This window comes from Panthera leo, chromosome C1 (assembly GCF_018350215.1).
Source record: "Panthera leo isolate Ple1 chromosome C1, P.leo_Ple1_pat1.1, whole genome shotgun sequence".
Lineage (NCBI taxonomy): Eukaryota > Metazoa > Chordata > Mammalia > Carnivora > Felidae > Panthera > Panthera leo.
In genome coordinates, this window is record NC_056686.1 from 201,641,746 (window position 1) to 201,664,429 (window position 22,684).

At 48.4% G+C, this 22,684-nt stretch overlaps 1 protein-coding gene across 2 annotated transcripts in view; it reads left to right on the forward strand.

Moving 5' to 3' along the window:
- TTLL4 (tubulin tyrosine ligase like 4) overlaps positions 1–18,828 on the forward strand; it is a 37,138-nt gene extending 18,310 nt beyond the window's left edge. The window contains exons 2-19 of one of the 2 annotated variants that reach the window (XM_042950178.1): positions 339–1,986; positions 3,074–3,183; positions 3,539–3,602; positions 9,016–9,137; positions 9,573–9,683; positions 10,039–10,115; positions 10,814–11,005; positions 11,099–11,181; positions 11,406–11,534; positions 13,169–13,291; positions 13,591–13,689; positions 14,011–14,145; positions 14,537–14,704; positions 16,131–16,233; positions 16,912–17,122; positions 17,263–17,333; positions 17,736–17,821; positions 18,298–18,828. In XM_042950178.1, the coding sequence (XP_042806112.1) occupies positions 437–1,986; positions 3,074–3,183; positions 3,539–3,602; positions 9,016–9,137; positions 9,573–9,683; positions 10,039–10,115; positions 10,814–11,005; positions 11,099–11,181; positions 11,406–11,534; positions 13,169–13,291; positions 13,591–13,689; positions 14,011–14,145; positions 14,537–14,704; positions 16,131–16,233; positions 16,912–17,122; positions 17,263–17,333; positions 17,736–17,821; positions 18,298–18,556 (3,693 nt within the window). In that variant the 5' untranslated portion in view covers positions 339–436 and the 3' untranslated portion in view covers positions 18,557–18,828. The remainder of the gene's footprint in view (positions 1–338; positions 1,987–3,073; positions 3,184–3,538; positions 3,603–9,015; positions 9,138–9,572; positions 9,684–10,038; positions 10,116–10,813; positions 11,006–11,098; positions 11,182–11,405; positions 11,535–13,168; positions 13,292–13,590; positions 13,690–14,010; positions 14,146–14,536; positions 14,705–16,130; positions 16,234–16,911; positions 17,123–17,262; positions 17,334–17,735; positions 17,822–18,297) is intronic. The other variant, XM_042950179.1, reaches the window with a different exon arrangement.
- The last annotated feature ends 3,856 nt before the right edge of the window (positions 18,829–22,684 follow it).

Below are 22,684 nucleotides of genomic sequence, written 5' to 3' on the forward strand. Positions count from 1 at the left end.
GTTAGGCGAGGGAAGGAAGCCACTCAGTGAAGTGGATGGTGACACAGAGAGATGTATTTTGCTTTGGAGAGAGAGGAAAGATCTCCCTGAGGGTGTGGGAACACGTGAGCAGACTCACTGGTGGAGTCTTAAAGTCCGTGTCCTTGATGAAGCCGGCTTTGATTGCATGAGGGTAGCAGGAAGACCACTGGAAGCACCCTAGGACTCTCGTGCTCTTCTCTCAGGGTTCTAAATGACAGCCACGGCCGGGTGCCCAGGAAGAACCGAAGGGGGGCTCTGTTGCCCGGGGTCTGTCCTTCTGGGACTGTGACGTTCCCTATGGCTTCTCTCCCCTTCAGGCTGACGGACTTCAAGGATGCAGCCACTACTACTGGAGGTGTGTGGCACCTTTTCCGAGTTGGGCCATGAGGCCACGTGGCCATGATGTGGGCCCCTCATGGCCTCAGCAGGAACAGAGCACTACAGCATTGGCCTCCGCCAGAGAAACAGCTTCAAGCAGAGTGGCCCCTCGGGCACAGTGCCCGCCCCGCCACCGGAGAAACCCTCCGAGGGCAAAGCCTGGGCTCAGGCCCATCAGCAGGTGAAGCCAATCTGGAAACTGGAGAGGAAGCACGTGGGGACACTTTCAGCAGGGTTGGGCCCAGGCCTCTTGGGGGTCCCACCCCCGCCAGCATACTTCTTTTGCCCCAGCACTTTATGTAGCTCAGGGCGCACGGCCGTCATTGCAGGCCACAGCACCTCCTGTTACCTGCACACCCTCCCAGACCTGTTCGGCGGCACCCTCCTGTACCGCCGCTCCGGCTGCAGGCACAAACCGTACCAGCAACTGGAGTCTTTCTGCTTGCGCTCGAGCCTGCCCGGAAAAACACCTTTTTCTCTCCCTCAGAAGAGCCTCCCTGTCAGACTCACTGCCAACAAGGCCCCTTCTTACACAGTCTCCCCCATGGCTCAGCCCATGGCATCCTCATCTACAGATCCATACCTCTCACTGGGAGCGGCTGGGGACAATCCTTCGGGGAAGAGCCTGGCCTCTGCCATCTCAGGGAAGATCCCTTCTCCATTCTCCTCCCCCTCCCCCTCCTCCCCCTCCTCCCCGTCCTCCCCGTCCTCCCCGTCCTCCCCCTCCTCCCCCTCCAAGCCCACGCTGAATAACAACTCCTTCATGCGGCCAAATAGCACTAAAGTGCCTTTATCGCAGGCCACAGAGGGCCTGAAGCCAGTATCCTCACCCAAGATCCATCTTGTCTCCTGGCATCATTCGGGGGGTACTGGAGACTGTGCAGTGCAGCCTATTGAACACAAGGTCCCCAAGAGTACCGGCACTGTCCTAGATGATGCCCCTGCCTCTAGCACCCTGTCTGCCCCCAGCTCCTTAGACATGTCCACCACCAGTGTTGCCTCTCCCCAGTATAACCGGAGTAACTTAACCACAAGAGCAGAGCCACATCCCTGTGGCCTGGATGGCGACTTTGTTTCTCAGGCTCTGACTAAGGAGGTTCGGTTCACTGAGGCCGTGAGGAAGTTGACTGCAAGAGGCTTTGAGAAGAAGCCAAGGCAAGGCTGCCGGTTTGAACAGTCTTGTTTCATGAACTCCAGCTTGCAGTGCGATCTCCTCAACAAGAACAGGCTGTGGAAACCTCCCTCAGTAGGCCAGCAGTTCCCTCAGGAGGATGCTGGAGCAAACAGCAGGATCCTCCCTAGAGCCCGGGACACGTTGGAGTTGGACAGCACAGTCTTCTGTACCAAACGCATCAGCATTCACCTCCTTGCCTCACATGCCAATGCGCTCAGCCACAGCCCTGCCTGTGGGTCTACGATCGACTCCCCACCACTGGGAGAAGACAAAACTCCCATTCTGCCTTCTCCCTCTCAGCCCCTTGGCGTAGCTGATGTGGCCACCCGTCTCTCTTCCATCCATCTGGGCCAGCTTGGGACGGAGGGGCCTAAGGAAGCCAGGGAGCTGGACTCACCTGCTAGGGATATCGGGTAAGTTGGGGGACGTTTTTGATTGATTTAGAGCAGGAGAATGTATACAGCATAATTTAATGACACTGACCTTATGTCTTTGAAGGTGGTTTTATTTTTTGGCTGCCCCAGAATTTTGGTTTTCACTTTAGGGCAGAGGTTGGCAAACTAGACCAGTAGGTGCGCCAAATCTTGCCCACTGTCTGCTTTTATAAATAAAGCTTTATTGGAACACAGCCTTCCCCATTCATTAACTGCTGTGTATGGCTGCTTTCCTGTTACAATGGTAGGTTTGAGTAGTTGCAACAAACTGTATGGCCCACAAAACTGAAAAGATTTACTCTCTGGTCCTTCAGAGGAAGCGTTTGTTTTAGATTAAAACCAGGGAGAATAATACCAAACATCTTGTGTTGGGGCCTGTGACTTTTCTACTTAATTCCAAACCAGATCAGGCTCTTTGTCATTCCTGGTATGATAGCCATTAAAAAAAATTTTTTTTAATGTTTGTTTATTTCTGAGACAGAGAGAGACAGAGCATGTGTGGGGGAGGGACAGAGAGAGAGGGAGACACAGAATCAGAAACAGGCTCCAGGCTCTGAGCTCTCAGCACATAGCCTGATGTGGGGCTCGAACTCACAAACCGTGAGATCATGACCTGAGCCGAAGTCAGACGCTCAACCAGCTGAGCCACCCATGCGCCCCAATGCAGCCATTTTAGAGTTAGGGTATACACATGCTTGGCTTCTTCTCTTGTGCTTTGTTACCTCTCTGGAATCTTGGTCTACCAAATCCTTGTTCTGAATTCCCAGAAGCCTAGCGACCTTTGAAGTCAGTCACCAGGCATTCGTTGATGGTGTTTTTGTGTGCAGAATTGTGTACTTACGTGCTATGAGGGACTTCAGAGAAGATAGGAGACAGGGTAGCTGTCTACACCACAGGGGCTGTGGGCTTGAGGAACTGTGGCTAGACCTAAGCTCTGAGGGCAAGAGAAATGAGCAAGAGACAGCAGGTTGGTGAGTGGAGAGAAACACTGGGACATGATCAAGGAATGAGGATCTAACTGTGACCTGTCTTACTGACTGGGCTGGGGCATGATTCTTTCTTACAGTTCAGCTACACACCTCCAGGTAGACCTGGGTGAGGCTGAAGATCTAGAAGAAGAGCTGGTAGATGGTTTGGAAGACTGCTGCAGCCATGATGAGAATGAAGAAGAGGAGGGTAAAGGACCCTCTTACCTCCCACTGGGAAGTGGTCACCACCTGCAAGGGAAGGGGGCTGACAGCTGTATGCTGGCTCCTTGACTCCCTTTATCACCTACAGTAATCATTTGCTTCGTGGGTCTAAGGGTTGTAGTGGCTTCTGGGGAATGGGTTTCCTAGCCCTCCCATCCCACCAGTCTTGCTTTCTCTGTGCTGCTGCCCAGCTCACAAAAGGCCGTGCAAGGCAGCAGGGTGGTGTTCGTGGCTCTGCGGGAAGGCTGAGCCAACGTGTCCAAGGAAGAGCTGCCTAGGCTTGGTGAGTTTGTGTAGCAGCCTCTCCTAGTGGAACTTCTCTCTTTGCCCCCCCCCCCCAGGAGACTCAGAGTGCTCCTCATTCAGTGCTGTCTCCACCAGCGAGTCGGTAGCAGTGATCTCTAGGTGAGTATTATGTTGATCATTGGCAGAGGCTCATTTGCTGTCTCTTTAAGATTATAAGGAGATTAATTACCTACGTCATTAATGGCCCCGTTAACTGTAACTCATTTTTACCAGAGTTTTACATTTGCGATTTTAGTTTTCAAACAAGGACCAGAAGCATATTGTATCATTTAGGCTTAAAAATAGTACCATGTTTCTTAGCCTACAGTTTGGTCTTAATTTCCAAGAAATTGTTCAAGTAAAAAAATGATTTCAAGAAGTGCTTAGAAAATTGGGCTACCTGGGTGTCTTAGTCAAGTGTCTGACTCTTGATTTCAGCTCAGGTCATGATCTGATGGTCGTGGGATCAAGCCCCAAGTTTGGCTCATGGAGCCTGCTTAAGATTCTCTTTCTCCCTCTGCCCCTCCCCCACTTGCATATGCGCATGCTCTCTTTCCCCCCCAAAAGGAAAAAAATCTTCTAGCTTAAATCTAGGTTATTTTATTGACTACCCTTGGTAGAGTCTGAGAAATATCCATGTCTAACCAGGGAACCAAAAAGTCAGTCTCTTCATGTAGGCTCTTCTTTTACAAAACAGGTTGTTGGAGGATGCTGCGTAACTGAGATGGGGAACCCAGGGGAAGGAAGGAACGCAGGACTGTGAGGAAGTTATTATAAATGAGGGCAGTCATTCTGCTGAAGGTCTTTCAAGGACTTGCTGAAGGGTCACATATGCTGCCTTTCTGGGTAGAAAGTTAACACCTTCAACATAACCTTACTTGTTCCCCTCACCACTTAAAACTTTGCCTTATTACATTGTTTTATTAAATATTATTTAAAAAATATTATAAAGACCCCCCCCCGCCCCAAAGTACTAATTTCTTTTTTTTTTTTAATGTTTATTTTTGAGAGAGACAGAGTGCGAGAGGGGGAGGGGCAGAGAAAGAGGGAGACACAATCCAAAGCAGGCTCCAGGCTCTGTCAACACAGAGCCCAGTGCAGGGCTCGAACTCACTAAATGGAAGATTGTGACCTTAGCCAAAGTCGGACACTTAACTGATCGAGCCACCCAGGCGCCCCTAGAGTGTTTTTCTTTTTAAAAATAACTTCTGGGGCGCCTGGGTGGCTCAGCTGGTTAAGCGTCTGACTTCGCCTCGGGTTGTGATCTTGCAGTTCAGGAGTTCGAGTCCCGCATCCGGCACTGCGCTGACAGTTCAGAGCCTGAGTCTGCTCCGGATTCTGTCTTCCGCTCTCTCTGCCCCTCCCCTGCTCATGCACTCTCTCTCTCTCTCCCAAAAATAAACAAACATTAAAAAAATTTTTTTAGAAAAATAACTTCTACTGAAAATGTAAAAGGAACAAAATACAAGTATTGACAGTTGGTGTTTTGTTTTTTGTGTAAAATTTCTCTGCTAATTTTAATGAAAATCAAGCCACGTGTCAAGGCTAACATATACCTACTGTACAGAGCGCCCACACTCAGCTTGCTTTTGTCTGTGTCAGCTGTGCCTCAAATGAAGCAAAGAAGACAAGGAGCCTTCCATGCCTTGGTTGGTGCAGACCAGGCAGGCTGCAGCTCTGTGAGTGCGATGGTGGCAACGCCAGCACCAGTTTTGAAGCCCCAAACTAGCAAGGGGAGAGAACTGTTTGGAAAGAGAAGACACAGAACTAGAACTTTCTGTGAAGACGGATAGAAATCCTGTCCTAGGTAACCCTGAGTCTAGTGTTACTCAAAGCCTAACTGGTCCTCCTTCCAGAAAAACAAAGCCACATCTGGATGTTGACTTGAGGACCTCTGCTCTCCATAAGAGGAGGATAATTGACTTGGAGTCCCACCTTTTCCGTACTTAAGGGTGACCTGGGTTTGTCTTCAGGCCTACTTTGAGACAGCTGCACAGCCCTTTACTTAACCTTTCTGAATCATATACTGTAAAATTCACAAAAACAGTTTGCTCATAATTTGTTCACTGGTTAATTTAACTTCTACAAGATGTACAGACCTTCTTATCTATACAGGCTTAAAACATAGATTTTCAAACACATGGAGGTTGATGAATTCCAAACCACTTTGCATTTTAAGGATGACTAAAATCAGAAATACTTTGGGACTAGCTAAAATCATTTTTTCTGAATTGTGAGAGATTTATATATTTTATCTTATAGAAAAGTTGACAGTCATAGAAAGGTCATTGAAGACGCTGTCTCTGTTTCTCTACCTAGCAATAGTTAGTTTATTGCCTTTTCTGTTTCATATTCTTTTTTGAAGAATCACTTAATTTAATATTTTTTTAATGTCCATTTATTTATTTTGAGAGCAAGAGAGCGTGAGTGGGGGGAAGAGCAGAGAGAGGAGAAAGAGAGAATCCCAAGCAGGCTTTGCACTCTCAGTGTAGAGCCCAACATGGGGCCCAATCCCACAAACTACAAGACCATGACCTGAGCTGTAATCAAGAGACAGACACCCAACTGACTGAGCCACTCAGGTGCCACAAGAATCACTTAATTAAAAAAAAAAAAATTGGGGGGGCACCCGGGTGGCTCAGTCGGTTAAGTATCCAACTTCAGCTCAGGTCATGATCCACAGCTAGTGAGTTTGAGCCCCACGTCAGGCTCTGTGCTGAGAGCTCACTTGCTAGCTCGCTCTCTCTTTCAAAAAAAATGAGTACATGTTAAAAAAAAATTTTTTTTTAATTTGTTTTTTTAACGTGTATTTATTTTTGAGAGAGAGAGGCAGACTGCAAATGGGGGAGGAGCAGAAAGGGAAAGACACAATCGGAAGCAGGCTTCAGGCTTTGAGCTGTCAGCACAGAGCCTGATGTGGGGCTCGAACCCACAAACTGCAAGATCATGACCTGAGCCGAAGACGGATGCTTAACTGATTGAGCCACCCAGGCTCTCCAAGAATCACTTAATTTTAGAGCTGGAGGTCATTAAGAGTCCAGTGTGTGTATGTGTCTCTCTCTCTCTCTCTCTCTCTTTTTAATGTTTATTTATTTTTGAGAGAGGGAGAGACAGTGGAAGCAGGAGAGGAGCAGAAAGGGGGAGACACAGAATCTGAAGCAGGCTCCAGGCTCTGAGCTGTCAGCACAGAGCCCGACACGGGGCTCGAACCCGCAAAGTGTGAGATCATAACCTGAGCCGAAGTCGGATGCTTAACCTACTGAACCCCTCCGGTTTTTTTTTCAGATGTGAATATTGAGGACAGAGAAGTAACTGTTGCAGCGGCATAGTTTACTGCTAGCTCAGAAGCCAGGCCTCTTGAGGAGGCAGCTAACAAAGATTTTCTACCTTTTTTTTTTTTTAATTAAACTTTTGATTTGGGGACAATTAATAGATGCACATGCAGTTGTAAGAAATAATACAGAGAGATCCCCTGAACTCTTTACTCAGTTTTCCCCAGTGGTAATATTTGGCAAAGCTAGTACCATAGAGTACAATCAAGATATTAACCTTAGTGAAGATACAAGTATTTCCATCACTGCAGAAATCCCTCCTGTTGCCCTAATAGCCAAACCTCCCTCCCTCCTGTGCCTGTTTCCTCCTTAATGCTTGGCAACCACTAATTTGTTCTATAACTTTTTCACAAGTTGATTTCATCTTGATTTCATCAAGAGTATCATAAAAATAAGATGATTGCCATATGTAACTTTTTGGGATGGGCTTTTTTTTTTTTTTTTTAACTCCGCATATTCTCTGCAGATTTATCCAGGTTGTTGCATGCATCGAGGTTGTTCATTCCTTTTTATTGCTGAGTAGTGTTCCATGGTGAGGATATGCCACAGTACATTTACCTGCTGAAGGATATTTGTACTTGGGTTATTTCCAGTTTGGGCTATTGGGAATAAAGCTTCTGTAAACCATCACATACATCTATTTTTTAAATTATTTATTTATTTTAAAAACGTTTATTTGTTGGGGCACCTGGGTTTTCAACAATCCTAAATTCTGATACTCAGTAAATTCAAAGCCTTTCAAGTAGACTGTTTTGGAAATGGGGAATTAAGAGTTGAGTTCAGTGACATTATTTCCTTGAGAATTAGTATTTAACGTGACCCAATAACATTCTTTAAAAATTCTTGATTTAAAACGCTGAAGTGGGGGCGCCTGGGTGGCGCAGTCGGTTAAGCGTCCGACTTCAGCCAGGTCACGATCTCGCGGTCCGTGAGTTCGAGCCCCGCGTCAGGCTCTGGGCTGATGGCTCGGAGCCTGGAGCCTGTTTCCGATTCTGTGTCTCCCTCTCTCTCTGCCCCTCCCCCGTTCATGCTCTGTCTCTCTCTGTCCCAAAAATAAATAAAAAACGTTGAAAAAAAAAAAAATTTAAAACGCTAAAGTGTTTTACGTATAGTGCCGATTTCTGGTGTGCTGTAAAATAACAGATAGAATGGCTGTTTAGAATGTAAAGGTTAATCTTAAATAGTAATGTTTGTGGATCATACCAACTCAGCAGAGAGAGTAATAACTATTTTTTCCACCCCCAATGCTATTTAAAGAAATGGTCTGCGTGTGTCAGCTTGTACCCAATACATAGTTGAGGTGTTCATTTATTTGAGATCCCTTGAGATAGCCTTGGCTATCTTGGCTAGCCACTGTTGGAACAACAGTAGGGACTCAACAGCCCACTGCCCCAGATTCCCAGACCTGTGTTACCATACTGTTACATAAAAATCTGATACCACAAATCATTCCCAAAATGGAGAAAAGCATTAATTATCTGTGTATCTTCAGATTTAACCTACATATAAAATGTGCTAGAAGTATCACTCTTTTCTTTCGCTTTTTTTTTCCTTTTTCTTTTTAAAACTCTGTTCCTCTTAGGTCTTTTCTGCTCTTCCTCCTTTTTAATTATTATCAATTTTTTTCTCTCTTCTTTGTCTCTGTGTAGCATATTCCTCTTGCACGCACCCAGACCCATTACCCACTTGCAGAGCCACTCTTCAGGGGCTTCCCCTGCCTGTGACCTGTCACTAGAAATTTTGGAGCTGAATCACAGAAGGAAGTATTGGAAAATTTGGTCTTTAGGTGACATTTAATAGTGTGGCTTATGGGTTAGCCCTAGCACTTTATGGATTACTATTTGCAAAATAATTACTGAGCACTTGTCTTTGTAGAATCACAATTTAAAAGACAGCATCCCCAGGGCTCCTGGGTGGCTCAGTTGGTTAAGCATCTGACTCTTGATTTTGGCTCAGGTCATGATCTCACAGTTGGTGAGATCGAGACCTGCATTGGGCTGCATGCCTCAAGCACAGAGTCTGCTTGGGATTCTCTCTCTCTCTCTCTCTCTCTCTCTCTCTGCCCCTCCTCTGCCTGTGCACTCTCTCACTCTCTCAAAATTAATAAAGACAGCACCCCGAAAGAAAGTATATGTCATCGTAACAGCACTCCACGGTTGTGGACTTCCCTTTCTCTACCATGTGTCTGTTTTTCATCCTAGGAGCTGTGCAGAGATTCTGACCAAACCCCTTTCCAATGAGAAAGTTGTCCGACCAGCTCTCATCTACAGTCTCTTTCCCAATGTGCCCCCTACCATCTATTTTGGCACCCGGGATGAGAGAGGTAAACCTGGCCAAGTGGCTAAGTCCATAAGTACCCCCAGGAGAAGGATGCTAGCAAAGTTAGGAGGAGGTGGCAATAAGGTAGCAAGGGTTTTCCAGAGTGGCTTTTTTTGGCGCTCGGTACCTCACCTGGTTCACCAGTCTGATATGGGGAACTTTTCCTTGTCTGTCCTGAGCTGACCCTTGTCAGCCCCATAATCTCATGCCCCATTCTTGCCCTCTAGCCTTGTTTCTTCTCCCTTGCAATCTCCCTCCTTTCTGTGTTCCTCAACCCTGTGCAGCCCCCCTTACTCCACAAAGGACTTCTCCTTTGAAACTTTGGCCTGGAACAATACTTAGTGGCTTGTCTACCTAGGTGAAATTGAGCAACAGTGCCACCTTTTTCCTCTTCTCATCCTGACTCGTGTTCTTCCTCACCCCCATCCCTTTTCCCCAGTGGAGAAACTTCCCTGGGAGCAGAGGAAGCTGCTCCGGTGGAAGATGAGCACAGTGACCCCCAACATTGTCAAGCAGACCATTGGACGGTCCCACTTCAAAATCAGCAAAAGTGAGTCACCTGCCTTAATGCAAGCCTGTTCTTTGCCCCAACAGATGGTCTTAGGTAGGAGGAGAGCCCTAGTTACCTCCTGATATGTGGGGACCCTGTCCTGAAGTTTCCAACCTCAGAGGAAGACCTAGCTCTGAACTCCTTCTGGGCTGGAGCCTGTTCCTCAAAATTAGAAGACAAGGAGCCGTTCTATTCCTGACCCCAGAGCCTCGTGTAGGACAGCTCCATGGCGACTCTCAGAAAACTGGGTCTGGGAGCTGTGCCCAGGCCCAGTGGTATTTCTGGGGCCTCTGAGCCTCTCCATCCCAAGGACTGAGCTGCTAACAGAACTGACTCCCCGATGTGCCCTCTGTAGGAAACGATGACTGGCTGGGCTGCTGGGGTCATCACATGAAGTCTCCTAGTTTCCGATCCATTCGGGAGCATCAGAAGGTAGGGGTCCTTTCTGGGGAGCAGGCGGGAGGAGGTCAGTGTTGGGAACAAGGAAAGAGGGGGGTGGCCGTGGAGAAGCCAGGAAGGTGTCTAGAGGAGCAGAGGCAGTGCTGGAGGAGGGTGCGGTGGGACCCTCACAGACCGCGCACCTCTAGCGGTGCAGGGGCGGTGTTCCAGGCAGTTTTAGACTGCCCGAGACACTTTTCCCTCTAATGTGTCTGGAGGTGCGGCACCTGTTTCCATTGATCATGTTTCTCCTGTAACTGCTGCGCGTCACCTCCACTCCCCCAAGCTGAATATGCATAAAGAGGGTGCTGGTCTAATGTTGAAACAAAGGAGTCCCTTGCCCCCAGACTTAATGAAGGCCATGTGCTTTCCTGTCTTTGTCCTACAGGCTGTCATGGCAAAAGACTTAAAACACCTTTTTCTTTGCACTTATCTGACTTAATCACTATTGTGCGGCCGTTCGTGAACTATCAACTCCTTGAGAGCACTACATTTTGGTGTGTTTTGTGTGTGCTTTCGTCATCTTTTGGTACTTATGTAACTGAGTACTTACCATTAGATGGTGATGGTAAGATGGATCAAGGGCTCATGCTGTCATTTAAGGAAATTGGAACGGTACCATGAGTCTTGCTCTCTTCCTCGTGGCCTCACCAGGGCCATCCCCCTGCTCTCACCCTTTGTCCCTTCTGTAGCTAAACCACTTCCCAGGTTCATTCCAGATTGGGCGAAAGGACCGACTGTGGCGGAACCTGTCTCGCATGCAGAGCCGCTTTGGCAAGAAGGAGTTCAGCTTCTTCCCCCAGTCCTTCATCCTGCCTCAGGATGCCAAGCTCCTGCGCAAAGCTTGGGAGAGCAGCAGCCGCCAAAAGTGGATTGTTAAGCCGGTGAGTGGATCACAGTGGGTGGTAGGAAAAAATGGGGAACAGTGGTGTATTGGGCCGGGAGCACATCTCGTCTCCTTTCCACTTGATTTCTAGCCAGCGTCAGCTCGAGGCATCGGCATCCAGGTCATTCACAAGTGGAGTCAGCTCCCCAAGCGAAGGCCTCTCCTGGTACAGAGGTGAGCCTGTCTCTAGCTCACATCTGGCTCCCCATTCTCCCATCTCCTCAACCTGGAGATTCCCTGTTTATAGTGTTCTTCTGTCCTGTGTCCTCCCAGCCAAAGACCTCCTTCGCCAAATGTTTTAAGGTCTTTATCCCAGGGACTGTTCGCTGGCTTTTGCCATTTTATCCTGAGCCCTGTCTCATTGGTCATGTCCCTGAAGCTGGCCTTTCCTCATGTAGGTATCTACACAAACCCTACCTCATCAGCGGCAGCAAGTTTGATCTGCGAATCTATGTTTACGTCACCTCCTACGATCCTCTGCGGATTTACCTCTTTTCAGATGGACTCGTCCGCTTCGCCAGTTGCAAGTATGTGGTAGTGGTGAGGCCGCATCCTGACTCCTCTAGGGGGTTTGTTTTCCTGAAAGAGAGGAAAAACTGGAGGATGCTGAGCAGAAAAAACACACTTTGGTAGTTTGGGTTAACAAGAGAGAAGGAGGAGGGTATTTGGAAAACCCAGTCTTCTTTTCCTTCCTTGTGTCTCCTTTTACATGGAATGCTTCATTTCTTTTTTTTAAAATTTTAATGTTTATTTTCAAGAGAGGGAGAGAGAGAGACAGAGCATGAGCAGGGGAGGGGCAGGCAGAGAGAGGGGACACAGAATCTGAATCAGGCTCCAGGCTCCGAGCGGTCAGCACAGAGCCCAACATGGGGCTTGAACTCACAAACTGTGAGATCATGACCTGAGCTGAAGTCAGATGCTTTACCGACGGAGCCACCCAGGCGCCCCATGGAATGCTTCATTTCTGACACTTCTGGTCACGAAATGCATTGGGGCTTTTTCTAAACCACATGAGGCAGTTCTCTGAGACACTGGCTGGGTACCTGCAATTTAACTCTTGCCACTGTCCAGCCCCCAGAGCATCCAGTCCTCCAGGTTGGGGCTCATTCTCACAAGGTTGCCTCTTCCTCCTGCTTCAGACACCAGTCATAAGTCCATGTGCCACCTATGCATCTGACAACCGGTGTGCTATTAGTCAGAGGTTCCTGGACCCCCTTCTCAGGTTCCATTAATTTGCCAGAGAAGCTTACCATAAAAGGAGATGGTAAAGTTTGATTATAGATTAATATCCAGACAAAGCAAGGTGTCAGAGGAGACAAGGCACAGAGCTTCCCTGCCTCTCTGGATACCAATCTCCCAGCACGCCCCACGTGCTTACCCACCCAGAACCTGAACCCCTTACTTATAGAGTTTTTATGGGGGCTTCATCACATACACATGATTGATCATCAGTTCTGTTTTTAGCCTTTCTCCCTCTTAAGAGAATGGGGGGCGGGGTCGAAGATTTCAAGCTTTGGTCTGTCTGGTGATCAGACCCTATCCAGGAACCCACCCAAAGTCACCTCATTAGAACAAAAGACCCTTTTGTCGCCTAGGAAATTACAAGGGTTTCAGGAGGTATGTGTCAGGAACTGGGGTCAAAGACCATATATGAGAACAAAAGATGCTTCTAGTGCTCTTATTACTGAGGAATTCTTAAGGGTTTTGGTAGCTCTGTGCCAGGAACCAGGGGCAGGGACACAGAGGTCAGTTTCTTATAAATCGTGTTGTCACTTGGGGACTAGGAAATGAGAAAGTTCTCTACCTCATTGAATGTGGGTTGGGTCTTCCTGCAGGACCAAGGTGGGGATGAAGGAGAGGAGTCCCACATCCCTTGCCCTATACTTCTCTTCCACTTGGCTGTTCATCTGTATCCCTTGTCATCTCCTTTTATAAGAAACTAGTCAACATAAGTAAAAGTTTTCCTGAGTTTTGTGAGCTGCTCATGATAAAAGAGCTGTGGTATTTTAGAAACCTTACTGACGGATATACTTCTCAGACTCTCGTGCATCTGAAAAGATCTGTCCACTTGTCCTTTACCTCCTCAGGATTTGGGAAATGTTTGGACCCTTGTCTGCCTGCCATCTCTCTATCTTACCTCTGCCTTTTTCCTCACTCCCAGGTATTCCCCTTCCATGAAGAGCCTTGGCAACAAGTTCATGCACCTGACCAACTACAGTGTCAATAAGAAGAATGCCGAGTACCAGGCCAATGCAGATGAAACGGCCTGCCAGGGCCACAAATGGTACCCAGGCTGGGCCCCCATGAAGTGGAGGCCTAGAGGGGCACAAGGTTCTAGCCTTTGGGGAGGTTCAAGGGGATGGTGAGCGGAGTATTGATGTAAAGCCCAAAGGTTACTTAAACACTGGGCAGTTCAGAATTGGTCTGTTTGCATCTACGCTCCTTTCTTTCTTAATTGAAAACCTCAAAAGAAGAGATGTGGAGAAAACACCTTTGGACCTCTTACTCCTTTTTCTTTCTCTTTCCTTGATCACTCATTCATCGAATATAACCCCAAATACTACCCCCGTCCCACCCTTGCAGGGCACTGAAGGCCTTATGGAACTACCTGAGCCAGAAGGGAATCAATAGCGATGCCATCTGGGAGAAGATAAAGGATGTTGTTGTCAAAACCATCATCTCGTGAGTCACACTGCCACCCTGGGTGCAAGGCCTGCCACTGGATCCCCTTTTCTTATGGGCCTCCACGCTGCTGTGTCCTAGACATTGACCACGCTGTGTGTCAGTTTCTGAGGACGGGCAGTAGGAGGGAGTGGATAGAGTTCTGCTCTTCTACTGAACTTCCTCTCCAGAAGCTGGCGCTGGATCAGAGGCGTCTCTTGGGAGCTGCTTTTCCTGGGTTACTTCTGTTCTCCCATCTCTGGGCAACTCCCCTGGCAGGGCGGCCTGTGTAGGGCCCTCTGGGAAGAGCTGGGCTGAATACTTGCCCTTCCCTGTGACCAGGTCAGAACCCTATGTGACCAGCCTGCTGAAGATGTACGTGCGGCGGCCCTATAGCTGCCACGAGCTCTTTGGTTTTGACATCATGCTGGATGAAAACCTCAAGCCCTGGGTCCTAGAGGTCAACATTTCCCCAAGGTAAGTGGGATTCTCAGGGCCCTGAGTAGAACTCTTCTGTAGCTCCGTGATCCTCTACCCCTTTGCCCCCATGCCTTGCTGACTTTGGGAAGACCTCTCCTTCACTAGAATTTGTGTTTTCCCTTCATGGTCTGTTTTTCTCATTCACTCATTCTTTGCCATTATCTCAAGAGTCTTTGAGGATGGAGAGAGATTGTTAAAAGTTACTCTTTTCAACTTGATCCCTACTGCATGCTTTTGCCCTAGCGGATGAAGGTCATGGCCAGGAACCCCCCCGAGTGAGGTTATTCACTATCTGTGGGGCAAGAAGTCCCCCATGATGATGCACATGAGTTGGGGAGGCAGTGAGTAAATGGGGCTAGCCCTAACTTGGGTGCATAACCAGAAACAGTTTTACTGCTCTTTGTACCCTTTCCCAAAGCCTCCACTCCAACTCTCCATTGGACATCAGCATCAAAGGCCAGATGATCCGTGACCTTCTGAACCTGGCAGGCTTTGTTCTGCCCAACACAGAGGATATGGTTTCCAGCTCCAGCAGCTCTAGCAGCTCCAGCACCAGGTCAGCCTCCCTGCTTGGCTGTGGCTTGCCTGGCAGCATGAACAGCCCCATGGTGACTGTGGGAAGGGATGATGTCTGGGCGCCCCCTCCTGACGGTCTCCTTTGCGACTCAGTCTGCCCCCACAGTCTATCCACACACCTTTCCCACGTCAGTGCCCCTCAAAAGCATGTCTGGTTATCTTGTTCCCAGCTCAGGAATCTCCAACAGGGTGTGGGGAATCAGCTTTGAACTCCTCACAGGCACATTGGAGGCCACAGCCTCCTTTTCCCAGGTGCCCCTCCCTCTACTCCTCCCCCTGGCTCCTGTGCTCTGACAAATCAATCGCTCATAGGACCTCAAAGTTGGAAGGATCCTTAAGGATCAGTGAATTGAGTCTCCCCCCTGCAATGTATATGGCTTCTCGCTGTCCTCCCATAGTATCCCCTCCTCCGCTCATTGGGATTCTTCCTCCTGAAGTTCCCCTCAGTCAGACCTCCCTGTTGTGACCTCAGCCATCCATGAGAGCCTAGCTGAAGACAGAATCTTCATGAAGCCAGCCCTACATGGGCTTTCTCCACCATAGCCCCACACCACTTGGAACCACTCTTGAGGAAAGGGAGCCAGTATTTAGTTGGTACCTGCTGTGTGTAAGGAGAATCCTGTAACTTATCTCCACAACAACCCCATGAGGTTGGTATTAAGTATCCTCAGTTTACAGATGAGGAAACTGAAAATCACTGGGGTTAAGTAGCCCACCCATGGTTATTCAGCTACAAAGTGGTAGAGCTGGGATTCCAATCCTGATTTGCTAGGAACAAAACTTGCTTCCCCCACCATGCCTTGCAGACTCCTGTTTGGCTCTGTGCTGTGGTTGTCATTTGACACCTGCCGTCTTGTGAGTATTTTGGAGGCTATCTTTGTGTCTCTCAGCAGTAATCATAGTAATGTGGATGAGGAAACTGTGGTACAGGGAGGTCATGTGATTTGCCCAGGATAACACAGCCAGTAGGGCTGAGCTGGGTACTTAGGAAGTGTCCACCAAATGAAACTGAAGTATCCAATAATTATTTGGTGGGGGGGGGGGGGGGGGGGTCCTTTTTTTTTTTTTTTTTTGTTTAACTACTGAAATGCAACCTAATGAGGTACCTTATACTCTTTCAGTTTTCCATGGTAATTGATCTTTGGACGCCCAGACAGGGTATTGTGGTGTGATCTATTCAAGTAACAAATATTTCTCTAAACTTCTTTGTCTTCTCTTGAGAAGGGTGTGACTCCATCCAACAAACCACTTAACCTTGGTGCCCTAGTGAGTCCCCTGACCCTGACCAAGAGTATCTTCCTTCTCCAGTTAAGCTAAGGGTCCTGGGATGGACCCTCTCTCCTCATGTCTTCAGGATGTGAAGCTGCTGACCTTACCCTTTGCTTCTTTTCCATCCATTGCCTTAGCCTGCCCAGCTCCCCCAGGGACAAATGTCGAATGACCCCAGAACATTTCACTGCACAGAAGATGAAGAAAGCCTATTATCTGACCCAGAAAATTCCTGATCAGGTAGGAGATTACACACACACACACACACACACACACACACACACCGAGTGCCAACAGAAAGTTTCCTCAGTCAAATATTTGGGACCCTAAGGCGACCGGTTTTCCCTTTCCCTAGGACAGGGTTTCCTAACCCTGGTCCATGATCCCTTGGTGTGCAGAGATCTGCTGGCTTATGTGTCGTCCCAGGAGAGAGTTGATGGCCTCTATCACATGGTCAAGAACCACTGCTCTTAGCAAAATGCTATACTAGCCATCCCTTGTTGTCAGAGCCATAGATCCTTTGGGTTTCTTTCCTTGAGGTGCGTTGAGCCCCTAGGAGGGTTGACATCTTCTCAGAGCAGATGAGGGAGCCAAATATGACAGTAGCAGACAAAAGGCTGCTACCAAATCAGAGTTGTTGGATTCTGCTCCTGACTCCAGCCAGCAAACCTCTTAAAATCTCTGTGTCCCAGAGGCTCCCCTACCTGGACCAATGGCGTCTTCCCCAGACAGCAAAGCTCAGTAGGCTTGGGAATAGACGAGTTCCAGAGATGACCCACTAGTCGGTCTTGGTGCTGCCTTGGGAGTCCTGGAGCCTAGGACCTCAGAACTGTGCTCACTGTCCCCAGCTTCTGGATTCTTTGCCTCCAGCTCACACTCTCTGTCACACCCTCTTCCTCTCTGTTCTTTGGGCCTTAGGACTTTTATGCGTCTGTGCTGGATGTCCTGACACCAGATGATGTTCGGGTTCTGGTTGAGATGGAAGATGAGTTTTCTCGCCGCGGTCAATTTGAACGAATTTTTCCTTCTCGAATCTCCTCTCGCTATCTCCGCTTTTTTGAGCAGCCACGATATTTCAACATTCTCACCACCCAGTGGGAACAGAAGTACCATGGCAACAAGCTCAAAGGTGATGTGTCCTCCCTACCCACAGGAGGCCATGTTTAGTGAGTGATTAAATCTCAGTAGACCAAGAAATGGGCCTCCCTGGCAAGAATTGACCAGTTGATTCCACCCTCTTAAGTCCCACCCCTGCTAATCTTGTCCTAGGAGTAGATCTGCTTCGGAGTTGGTGCTACAAAGGGTTCCACACAGGAGTTGTCTCTGATTCTGCTCCAATGGTGAGTGACACCGTTCGGGGGGAGGAGACAAATTCAGTCAGTCCCTCACTCCACCTGAAGAGTGCAGCGAGAGTTGGATGGAGATCTAGACCTTCTCACTTCTCCCCTAGGCCTTGTCTCTGTGTCTCATGACTCTTCCTTCCAAGGGAGTAATGGCCTCCGGGACTCCCTGGATGCCTTTCTTTCAAGGGCCAAGAGTGCTTTGTAGCGTCAACTTCTTGCCTGAATCTGGAAAGAACAGAGATTTTTGTCCCAGATGGGCCCATGCTTGAAGGGTAGGGAAGAGGAGAGCCCCATGGTCACTCAGTGCTCCATAGAGCTGGGAAAGAGTCCCAAGACCCCAAACACTCCCTCCTGACTTCTGCCTAGCCCTTTTGACCTCACTGCTTCCTTTGCTTTTAGTGGTCTCTCCCAACATCACTTCTGACTGTCCCAAAGGGTGATGTGGCGCTCAGTGCTTTCAACAAATCAGAGACTGGCAAGCTGGGGTGAGTGCTGTCTGAGCAAGGGAACGGTGTTGGATGTGAGTTCAAGGAGTTTTCTTCTTCCTCCCTTCCCAGATTATGAGAAGATCAGCATTCTCCAACTGGGGGTTGGTGGGATATGCAGCCACATATGGGATATGCGTATCACAATAGGCAGCCAGTGTCCTCTGCCTGGTGACTCCCTTTCTGCCCAGCAAAGCTGAGCTGGAGCATGGGGTTACCTGCAGACACAGCCCCTCTTAGCCGTGCTCACTAGCTGTGGGCTCCTTGAACCTTCCTTCTCTCACACGTTCATGTTTGCACCAAGCTCTCTAGCCTTCAGATAAAGAAGGTGTATTTTACCATTATTTGTATCTTCGTATAATCATGGTCTGTAGCGCCATAGTGTTGTGAATGTCTGGTCCAGACTCTAAAGACAAATCGTAGGCTGAAGTCTCAGCCACATAGCCATCTCTTTCTTTTCCCACCTGCTTCTTCAGAAAACACAGCTTCTCTGAGGGAAGCATACCACTCTCTGAAGATGGGACCATGCCCAAGCCCAAGAAGACCCAAGCTGGCCATTCTTCTCTTCCCAGAAAACCCAGTTCTTCCAGGGACAGTGAGGATACCAGCAAAGAGCCCAGCCTCTCCACCCAGATGTTGCCTCTGATCAAGTACTCTGGGCAGACTTTGAGACTCTCTGCTTCCCCCACCTCCCAGTCAACCGGTGACTCACTCCTGGCTGCTGTGAGCCCATGACTGGCCTCTCTCCATTAGCCCCTGCCTAGGAGCACCGGTGTTAGCTACCTCATGGGAAATGGCTGGCTGGCCAGCCAGCCTGAGCCCCGGCCCCTTCCTCAAAGTATTTTTTTGAAGTGGTTGAATTGCAGAAATGGGTTTCTGAAGGGCTGGAGGGGTGGTGGGAATGGGGAGAAGGTGAGGAAGGTTCACTGGCTGGTACCTCATATCCCAGCAGAGAAGCCACTGATGGCCACTCAGCCTTATAAAGCAGGGTTTGGTTTCTAACTTCAGAGAGCCACGTGTGGTTTGTGTGAGGCCTTGGTGCTGTGAATGAGTTACAGCTCTGGAGGAAAAAACACATCGAACATATTTGGGCCTGAAGTCCTTTGCCTGTAATTGAGGAGGTCCCTCCGAAGGTCCTTATCTCCTCAGGTCTCCCCACCACCCTCTTCCCCACACTGTGCCCCGAGGAGCCACTTTGAGAAACCTTCTGACCTCCTCAGTAGACAGGCAGGGAGAGGCCATACGTGATGAACCCATTTCCTGTCATCCTAGTCTTTAGGGGCTTCATATTTCCTTTCATATACCCACCAGCCAATAGCCCTGAGTCTGTTCTGACCTCACATCACTACCTGTTCAACCTTCTAGACTTCTTTGTCATGAATGTTAGCTCTTCGCTATCTGTGAGGTGAGAGGTCTTGAGCTTTGTGAATTTCCTGTGGCCCCAGTGAAGGAGCCCAGGTAATCCCAGTTGCTGTTGTCTGTGTCTACACATCAAAAGACACAACCCAGGGGCCGGGCGGAAGGAGCTGCGATTTCCCCACAACACACAGGAAGTTGTGGGTTCTTACCTCCTTCACTGATTAGCGGGGTCTAGCTCACAGGCCACCAGGCAAGCAGAGTCTGGGGGCATGGCCGGTGGGTTGCAGGAGCAGTCACCATTGTAGAATGGCCTTCTAGTCAGACCGCTGACGAAACTCTTGTACTCTTCACTGAATCTACCTCCCTCCCCAAGACTCCGTAAACAGCGAGTGTTCAATAAACGTTGACTGAGCGAACTGTGAATACAAAGAACACGAACACCTGAACCAGAAGTTCTCCTCTCTGTGCTGGGGCCCAGTGATGCCCAGGGGAAGCACGCGGTGGGATAGTGGATCAGAAAGGTGGTTTTCACTTGAACTATGGTTTCTCCTCAACTCAACCCAGCACTTACTGGTAGCTGCTCACTCCTTCCTGGGCCCTGTGGTCTCTTCACTTCAGTTGTCTAGCAGCTGTGCCCAACATGAATCCACCTGGCCCCAGGCTCTTTGCCTTTATTCTCTCTGAATTTCATAAGGATGATTACCCTGCTTCGTGGCTTACGGAGTTCTAAGTGGTCAGTTGGGATGGAGCCATGGAAAAGTCACTGAGAGGCCTGACTGGGTTCAAGGCCATGCAATAGATGGCTGCGCTGGTCAGTCTGAAGGCCATGTTGACAATTGTGAAGAAAGCTTTGTGACAAAGTCCTGAGATATTACCTGCTGCTCAGTAGCAAGGACTTCAAAGTCAGGCCCAGCAGGAGAGGCCCTGGCGGTCCTTAAATCTGTTCTGATAGAATTGAAGCCAGCTCTGTCCTGTGCCACCTTAGTGCAGTACTCCACTGCAGTGTCAAAACCTTGTGATGAGGGCAGTCAGCGGCCTTCCTAAGAAAACTGGCCACCTGCGTAAGTACTTTTGTGGTGGCTGGTCTGGTGCAAGGGCTTGGCTGTGGAGACCTGGCTGAGCTGGTTTATTCTTTGGAAACTAGCTTCAGTTCTGTGGCCTGCCAGCTGAGAATCCCCAGAAGGCATAACCAATGCACTGACATCCCTGTAACTGGAGAGGGGACCAGCATTGCAGCATCATGGGATAAGGAGTGGGAGGGGAGCTTACTAAGTTAAATAGGTAATGAAAATAAGTGTCCGTAATAGTTTAAAACGTGTTTATGCATACATTATTTTTTTTTAATGTTTTTACTTTTGAGGGAGAGAGAGAAAGCATGAGTGGGGGAGAGGCCGAGAGAGAGGGAGACACAGAATCTGAAGCCGGCTCCCGGCTCTGAGCTGTCAGCACGGAGCCCAACGCAGAGCTCCACCTCATGAACAGTAAGATCATGACCGAACCGAAGTCGGATGCTTAACTGACTGAGCCACACAGGCACCCTTATACATACATTATTTTTAGTTTCCATCCTATTACAATCTCTGAAGGTGTGGTGTTTTGCCACATGGGACAAAGGAACGGGGATTATAATCCCCCATCACCCTTGAGAGAAAAAAAATCTTGCTTAAGCATTCAGCATACATGTTTAGCAATGAACACCTGTGTTAAGGTATTCAGCTCAATAAGGACTTTGGGAGAAGTAAGATTTGTTGAACGCTTAAATCTGGAGGTGTAGTAGGATAAATGTCAGAACATGTCCGCTGCTTTTTTTAAATTGATAAGTCCCTGTTTGGAGACGGAATGGAATGTTCCGTAGTCAAGAAATGAAGTACAAGATATTTCTGGATCAGTGGAGTAGGGATTTGGGGTGGGGGCATAGAAGGTAGTCACTATTCCTGTTTACTTCAGATTCACTCAGGATTGATCAGAAACTGATTTAGAATGAATACCAGTGAAGAATAGTGGTGTTGTGATAGGAAGAGAGCATGGACCTTGTAATCTGACCTTGGGTTCTTTTTTTTTTTTTTTTCTTAAGTTTATTTTTGAGAGGGAGCACGAGCAGGGGAGGGGCAGAGAGAGAATACCAAGCAGGCTATGCACTGTCAGCACGGAGCCCATTGCAGGGCTCAAACTCATGAACTGTGAGATCATGACCTGAGCTGAAATTGAGTTGGACACTTAACCAACTGAGCTATCCAGGCACCCCTGACGTTGGGTTCTAATTTCAGTTCTGCTGTGTGACCTTGGGCATGTCATCTAACCTTTTAAAGTCAGGGTTTTTTAAATAATTTTTTTCATGTTTACTTTTTTTACATTTATTTTTGAGAGAGGGAGCACAAGTGGGGGAGGGGCAGAGAGGGAGACAATCCTAAGCAGGCTCCAGGCTCTGATCTGTCAGCACAGAGCCCAATGCGGGGCTCGAACCCACAAACCGTGAGATCATGACCTGAGCCGAAGCCAGATGCTTCACTTCAGCCCACTTCAGATTCTGTGTCTCCCTCTCTCTGCCCCTCCCCGCTCACGTTCTGTCTCTCAAAAATAAACATTAGAAAATAAATAATATGAAAATAATACCTACATTAAGCATTACAAATATGTGAAGTATTCAGTCCTATCCCAAGAGAAACTAATTAAAAAGGGACAGCAAAGGGTGCCTGGGTGGCTCAGTTGGTTAAGCGTCCATCTCTTGATCTCAGCTCAGGTCTTGATCTCAGCATCATGAGTTCAAAGCCCCACGTTGGGCTTTGCCCTGAGCATGAAGCCTATTTTTAAAAAGAGCAAGGGAGCAATGGGGACCTGGTGGATGGAAAGGGGAAGGAGCAGGGTACAGAGAGTAGGAGACCTTGAACTGGAGCCAAAGAGCAGGTGCACCAACCCAACAGCTGTGCCAAGAGACTGTTGTTACAGGTGCATTCTTCTGCTTTTATGCTATTTACTTGTTGATGGTGATTGTCCCTGTCATGATAGCCTAACAACACACTCAGTTGCCCTCTGGGGCCATCCATCCACTGGGCCAGTGGAGGCAGGGGATAATCCGGCACATGGTATTGCCATGCCCCTCTCAGCTGAATTAGTTGTACAACAAAGGTGGTCACCACAGACAACTGGGGGACCTCCCCTCCTTGTTTTCTTTAGAATTGTCCTTTAAGAGTTTTAAGTTTTAGCTGTGTACTTGGTGAATCCCCCAACTGTTTTGAGACTTAGAAACATTGGCAGTTTCAGAGATGTATAGCTGAGGGACCCCATTTCCTGCCACTTGTGATTCTGATCCAGCCTCTCAAGCCTTGGCCTTTTAGACAACCCTCTCCACCACAGAGTTTGCACCTTCATTAATGTCCAGGGATCAACAGATGCTCTTTTTAAAATTTTTTTTTAATGTTCTTATTTACTTTTGAAGGAGAGAGAGAGAGAGCATGAGTGGGGGAGGAGCAGAGAGAGAGGGAGACACAGAATTCGAAGCAGGCT